Genomic DNA, 6567 nt, shown 5'->3' with positions numbered 1-6567 from the left:
GGGGCCCCTGCACTCCAGGATGGAGGTTCCCTAATCAGAGGATGTCCCCTGCACCCCCGCCCCCCCGGAGATAGGCAGACGTGGCATTCAGTAGGAAAGACCAGTGGGTATTACCCTATCAGTATTGCTGACAATTTCCTGGTAATTACACACCTTGGAGACTGTGCCAAGCCTTGTTAATTACTTTTGCTCTTTGAATTCTCACAGGAACCCTGAGGGAAATGCTAGTTACGACTGCCTTTCTCAAAGGCATAACTGCACACTCTACAAGGAGGCTACTCAGGCAGGCTCACAGTGCTGGGGAGTTATTCCCTTCTGGTTTTGTGTCACTTCCCAACTGAAGGAGAAAGTCAGTGAGAAAGCCTCCCTCTGAGCCAGAACTGTGTTCAGCACTTCCCACTGCGTAAGGCTCAATCGTGGGAGTGATACATGAGAAAGGAAAGGAATGTATATATGATTTTCCCAGCGTGTGGGAATGTATATATGATTTTCTGGCTATGGCCTTACTCTCCTTTTCAGTAGTGGTCATTTTTCATATAATGAAATTTTCATATAACTCTATTTCATATGATATACCCAAGAAAATATGAATCATTGAAAAGAAAATGGTAAGGAAACCCTGAGGCAGGTGACAGCAGAAAGGGCAGGATCCTTCTGTATCTGTTAGGAGGACCCAGACTGCCTTGTTCATGGCCTTCTGTCTCTAGGGTCAATGCCTCTTTTCCTGAATGGAGGGTAACCCTCTCAGGGGAACTGGTCACATGCTCACAGCGTTGATGAGGATGACACAGAACCCAGAGCTAAGCCTCCTGTCCTTGCTTGATTCTCTGGAAGGAGAAAAATGGCTCTTATACTACTACTACTCATAATAAATAAATAGCTGATATTATAGATACTCACTAAGTGCCAACCATATTTTGACAGTCTACCTATGTATTACATTCTTTCATCCCGAGAGCCAGACACTATTATCTTGCCCTTTAGAGCAGAGGAGACTGAGGCCCAGAGCGGTTACATGACACTAAGTGACACAGGTTGGACTGACCCTCTTGCAGGCTGACTGCAGCCTCCTCTCCTCACCCTGCACCAGGCACCATGCCATCCCAGGACAGGTGAGGACACTGAACACCTCGGGGGAAGCCCTGAGGTGGCAGTCAGAACCCTCTGCATACTCGGTGAGCTCTCTGGCTTCATCCTCCCATCTCTCCAGCCAGGAGCACAACTGGACCATCTCTGAGCACCGTTGCAGCTCTGAATAAGGAGAGGCAGGGTCAGCATCCAGTGGCATCATCATCAACACAGCATGGCATGGCCAGGAGGTGAGACAGTAGTTTAGGTTCAGTCTTCTGACTAGGGACTGTGTGACTTTAGGCAAGTTCTTTTACCTCTTTGTAACTAGCAGTCACTCCAGACCTTGCAGGTTCACTGAGTTTGCTCAAATGGTGGTACAGTGACTGTGGGGCTTACTGCAGGACATGCAAAGGCCCTAGGGGCACTGGATAAGCAAGGCTCCTATCCGCCTGTGGCCTCACCCTGAGCATGGTTGCAAACCAATGAGGCTTTCTCCAGGCGCTTATTGGGAACTGGATGAATGTCAGTGTGGGTATAGAGATCATAATGGACACGGTTCACAAAGCCTGTGCTTGGAACCAAGCCACTGTCTCACTTATTCCCCCACATTGAAATAGCATCTTTTAAATTGATTATTTATTTACATTTGGCTGTGCTGGGTCTTCCTTGCTGTGCTCGGGCTTTCTCTAGTTGCAGTTCGTGGACTTCTTATTGCAGGGACTCCTCGTTGGGGAGCACAGGCTCTAGCGCGCAGGCTCATCAGTTGTGGCACACAGCTAGTCAGGAGGCTTAGATGCTCCATGGTATGTGGGATCTTCCTGGATCAATGATCCAACCTGTGTCTTCTGGATTGGCAGGTGGATTCTTTACCCCTGAACCACCAGGGAAGTCCTTTTATCTTTTTTATAGGAAGGAGGAAATGGAATCCCAGAGTATCAATAACTTGCCTCTGTCAGGAAGTGGCAAAGTGACTGTTAGCAAGGATGCCTGACCACCCCCATACCCATGCACTCAGCACAGGCTGGCTCTTCACACTGGGCACATGTAGGCAACCTACATCCTGAATTCTGAATCACAAGACTCCCCTTTCTCTTGAACATCAAATAGTAATTCCCTCCAGCGACCGCTAGGGGGTGGGACACCTGGAATGGATTACCATTCACTCAGCACATGGGAGCCTGGCAGGCTAGTCCATCGGATGGCAGAGTCGGACAGGACTGAAGCAACTTAGCACGAACGCATGGCAGCACACACTGCTCCCTGATAAACACCACAGGGCCCTTCAAACTGCAGAATAGCCATCACATGCCGAGGAAGACATGAAGTCCTCTATCTGGTACCAAGTATCAGGTACACTTGCTTTTGCTGGGAAAAAGATGGGAAATTCCCTCTAAATTTAAGTTAGTTTGTGGGTTTCCAGTACAAAGGGCTAAATTTCAAGGAAGGGTGGATTTCAGCCTGACTTAGGGAGGAATTTTTCAAAGTTTCAGAGCCAGGTCAGCACAGGGAGCTCTCAGGAAAAACAGCTGTCTTGTCACTGGAACTGGCCAAGCCAAGACTGATATTCCCTCTGGGGATGCCAAGCCCAGCATCTCAGGTGTGTTTGCTCACACAGTGGGGCATTTGTAAAGTGTTTCTAGGGCTCATGAACCTCTTCAATGAACATATAAAAATCACAAACTTTTAAAAGTTATCATCTTCATATATTAATGTTGCTTATTATGTGTTGAATCCAAAGTAGGTTTTACATACTGTAGATTTTAACAATTTTTTAGTAATTCATTTTTTATTTTTCAAAATAAAAGTGTGGTAGAAAATAAAAACAGGTCATTTTAGTGTTTTAGAAGCAAGCTAAAACATGGAAATCAAACAAGAGGAGCGTTAAATAGCATCCCCTGTGAGTACTTTTGAAGATTCACATCACTGAGGACTGAGGTTGTCACAAATCCCCACAGAATTTAATAAAAACTGAAGTTTCTGAGCCATCAATTCTCACAATGAGAATAGAGGGGAACCAGTACCTGCCTGATGTCATTGTGTCATATGGACAACGTTTTCCTTTTGAACTGAGAAACTGAAGCTCTGAGAGGTAGCCTGACCTGCTAAGAACCTCAGTGTGTTAGGGGCTAATATTTGGTCCAGAGCCCAGATCTCTGCACTTCTGGTCCATTCCCTACCCCCAACCCCAGTCCTTGTAGGCATGAAGTCTCTTTGTCCAAGATAAACAAAGGAAGACAGAGCCAGAATAAAGTCAACAACTTTACTAGAAATCACATGTCTCATAGAAAAAGGAAATGTAGCACCAGGTCAGGTTGTATGAAAAAATATATAAATTTGTCATGGTTGCTCTATTGACAACTAGGACAGGCTCTCCCCGACATCAGGCGCAGCAGCTGCACTTGTCCGAGGCCCCTTTGCAGACACAGCCCTGGGCACACTTAGCACAGCCCACAGGGCAGCAGGAGCAGCAGCCTGGGGAAGAAAGGAGAGTGAAAGTCAGAGATAATATTACACCTTTCCCAACAGCAGACCTGCCACAGGCTCTTCCTCCAGGCCTAGAGGACTCTGACTTCAGGATAGAGAGCTGTCTTAAGAAATCTGTTCTGTGACAAAAGGAAAAGGTTGCTCGCCCCATGTGAGTACAGAATAGTCAGAGGGCCTTGGAGAGACAGTGACAGGGCCTCAGGACCAAGGGAAGGCCACCCCCAGAAGCATTCAATGAAGTGAGAAAGTCTTCAGGGTCAGAGAGGAGGCAGACTAGTTACAGAGCTGGTCCTAGGAAGACCAGGAATGCTCTGGGCTGCATCTGCAGCAAAGGACATGGTTCAGAGAAGCTATACATAGTCACCAAGTTCAGTATGAAGTACTCAGGACTCTGGAGGGTTCACAAAGTGGCATCAGAGAAAGGAGATTCTAGTCCCCGATCCATTCTTGACACTATTATGTGACTTCTATGGGCTCGGTTTACCAGTTTACCTTTCGAGAATGAGAGGTTGGGACTGAACAATCTCTATGGCTTGTATGGGTCTCAGTCCCATTCCAGTTTCAGTGCTGGGGGTGGGGGTGGGGATGTGCACAGGACATGTAGGGAAGTGTGGTCAGTGTCCTGCTCCTGCCTGCTGAGCTCTGGGTCCCTCCTCAGCCCAGACCCCAAGTTCCCAGAGGAGGGCCCACACTCACTCTTCTTGCAGGAGGGACATCTGCAGGCCTTGCAGGTGCAGGAGCCAGCGCAGCTGCAGGAGCCGCCTGCCAGGAAGGGAAAGGCCGGCGGTGAGCAGCGGGGAGGAGGAGCCACCGCAGCCGTCAGCAGAGCCCCTCCCCATCTTCCTGAGTCAGGACGAGCGCTGGAGCTGCCAGTCCACTCAGGCGGCTAGAGAAGCCCCAGCTCCTCTCTTCTGGTCTCAGGAAAGTAGGTCGCCTCCTGATTTACTCCCCAGGGAAGGCCCAGGCTCTAGACCCAGCCCAGGGTGACGGGGATGGGGGCCAGGTCTATGTCCTGGAGCCCAAGAGGCACCATGTCCCCACCTCCCATCAAGGCCCGGCAGCTCCAAGGCCTCCTCGAAGCGCTGGGTCCCGGTCGAGCTGTCCCCTGACCAGGTGGGTGAGGACAAGGATGAGCTGGAACCTCAGTACATTCAATTCAACAAGAAGCGGGGATTTCCCCGGTGGTTAAGACTCCCTGCTGCCCCTACAGGGAGGCACGGGTACCATCCCTGGTCGGGGAACTAAGATGCAGCACACCGTGCAAGACGACAAACTAAAAACCAAACAACAAAAAAAGGCAGGGGGGTGGCAAAGGGAGATAAACGGTCTCATAATCCTGACTAGGGAAAACCACTGGTCCAGTGACAGGAGTCCCCTTGAGCACAAACTCCACATCCTCCCTTCTCTAGCTGCCGGGACCTTCTGTCCTACGCTTGAAAGCACGCATCCTAGGGCTCAACGCAAGGGGACCCTTACCAGTGGGGCAGGAGCAGTTCGGGTCCATTTGGAGGAAAAGCGAGGTCCGAGGTCCAGCACAAGTGGCAAGCAGATCCACTGGTCCGGTGGGAGGCGTGTTGGAGCCCAGGAGCCGAGCGCTATTATACCCGCACGAGGCGGGCCGGGCGCAGAGGGTCTGCCCCCGCCTGCACCCGCGCCGCCCTCTGCGCCCGGGTCGGGCGGTGAGCACCACGCGCGCCCGAGCGCAAGATTCCCGGAACGCGGCAGGGCTCCGTGCGCACCGAAACGCCTCCCTCCCCCTACTCGCCCCCAACGCGGAGGGACTTTGTCCCGAGTGACAAGTAGCGCTGCAGGCTTCCTGCCCGCCCCTTCCCAGCTTTCCACGATGTGGGCAGTCATCGGTGTTTATGGGAACCCAGTCCCTGAGTCCTCACAGTCTCCCCTGCCCCCGCAACTCTTGTCTTTGCTTTCACCCTTTCCCAGAGCTCATGCGCAACCTGAGCCTCGTGTTCACATCCCAGGCTTGGCTGGAGCCCCTGTGTCGTGTGCAGAGACCCGTGATGGATGTGAGCTTCACCACCAATTCCCCGAACCCCGCTTCCCTAATATTTCCTCCCACAGCCCCCACACTGGACTTTGAACAGTCTCTAGTTTCTCCTGTAACAGCCCAGCAGCGAACTCAGCCTTCTGTCGCCCAGCCTTCCTTACATTCTCCACGACTGAATAGATGAATGGGCCAGGGAATCCACTGCCTAGCCAGTCCACCCGGCTCCAGGATGGAGGTTCCCTAGTCATAGGATGCCCCCTAGGGAAAGCATCCTTGTAAGTGATAGGCAGAGCTGGCATTCAATAACGAAGTAAGACAGTGGGTATCTCCCTTTGAATAGTCCTGACAATTACATACCAGGGAGTCTGTGCCAAGCCTTGTTTCATCACTTTTCCTCTTTGAATTCTAACAGCTCAAGGGAAATACTATTTGGGAGCCTGTTTCCCAAAGGCAAAAAGTACATCCAGTACAAGGATGCTACTAACCCAAGGTCACAGTGCTGGGATGTGGCGCCCCAAATGCTATTCCTGTCTCTTCTTAAGGAAAAGAGGCAGCAATGAAGCTTCCCTGTGGCCCAGAGCTATGTGTTCAGCATTTCTCTACTGCCTTAGCTCAAGCATGGGTGCCGAAGTGGTATGAAAGGAATGCATATATGTCTTAGTGGCTACCGTCAATGTCTAGAAGTAAATTGATCTTCATATTCATAGCCTTAAAGAGTTTGCTTTTCATGTAAACAAATTTATATGTATATAAAACGTTAAGTAAAATCTTGGTTCAGGTAACAGCAGCAATGGCAGAATCCTTCAGTATTTTGTTAGAACTCGGATTGTCTTGCTGATGGCTTAATATCCCTAGCGCCAGCCCCTTTTTGTTGGGAGAGGGGCATAACCCTCTTAGGGGAACTAGTCATCTGCTCCCAATGTTTGATGAGAACAAGAGAGAACACTCAGCTAGCACACCAGCTCCAGCTTATTGGTCTGGGTGTAGAGAAATGTATCCTATGCTTC

At 50.3% G+C, this 6567-nt stretch overlaps 1 protein-coding gene across 1 annotated transcript; it reads right to left on the bottom strand.

Annotated features, from left to right (window-relative positions):
• Positions 1-3312: 3312 nt before the first annotated feature.
• Positions 3313-5823, bottom strand: LOC120873217 (metallothionein-1A). The gene is made up of 3 exons (XM_040254035.1): positions 5032-5823; positions 4252-4317; positions 3313-3543 (listed from the first exon to the last, which is right to left on the bottom strand). Exons 1-3 carry the CDS (start codon positions 5057-5059, stop codon positions 3452-3454), a joined length of 186 nt encoding a protein of 61 aa, XP_040109969.1. The 5' UTR covers positions 5060-5823; the 3' UTR covers positions 3313-3451.
• Between the last annotated feature and the right edge of the window lie 744 nt (positions 5824-6567).

This window comes from Oryx dammah, unplaced genomic scaffold (genome assembly GCF_014754425.2).
Source record: "Oryx dammah isolate SB20612 unplaced genomic scaffold, SCBI_Odam_1.1 HiC_scaffold_13, whole genome shotgun sequence".
Classification (NCBI taxonomy): domain Eukaryota; kingdom Metazoa; phylum Chordata; class Mammalia; order Artiodactyla; family Bovidae; genus Oryx; species Oryx dammah.
Note: the sequence above shows the minus strand (reverse complement) of the source record. Positions and strands in the feature narration are given on the sequence as shown.

What these genes read in the sequence shown, in the direction of transcription:
- LOC120873217 (XM_040254035.1), bottom strand. Translation starts at nt 5,059, where the DNA reads ATGGACCCGAACTGCTCCTGCCCCACTG. An exon ending in GAACTGCTCCTGCCCCACTG is followed by an intron (nt 4,318 to 5,031) that starts GTAAGGGTCCCC and finishes CCTTCCTGGCAG; the next exon opens with GCGGCTCCTGCAGCTGCGCT. An exon ending in ATGTCCCTCCTGCAAGAAGA is followed by an intron (nt 3,544 to 4,251) that starts GTGAGTGTGGGC and finishes TTTCTTCCCCAG; the next exon opens with GCTGCTGCTCCTGCTGCCCT.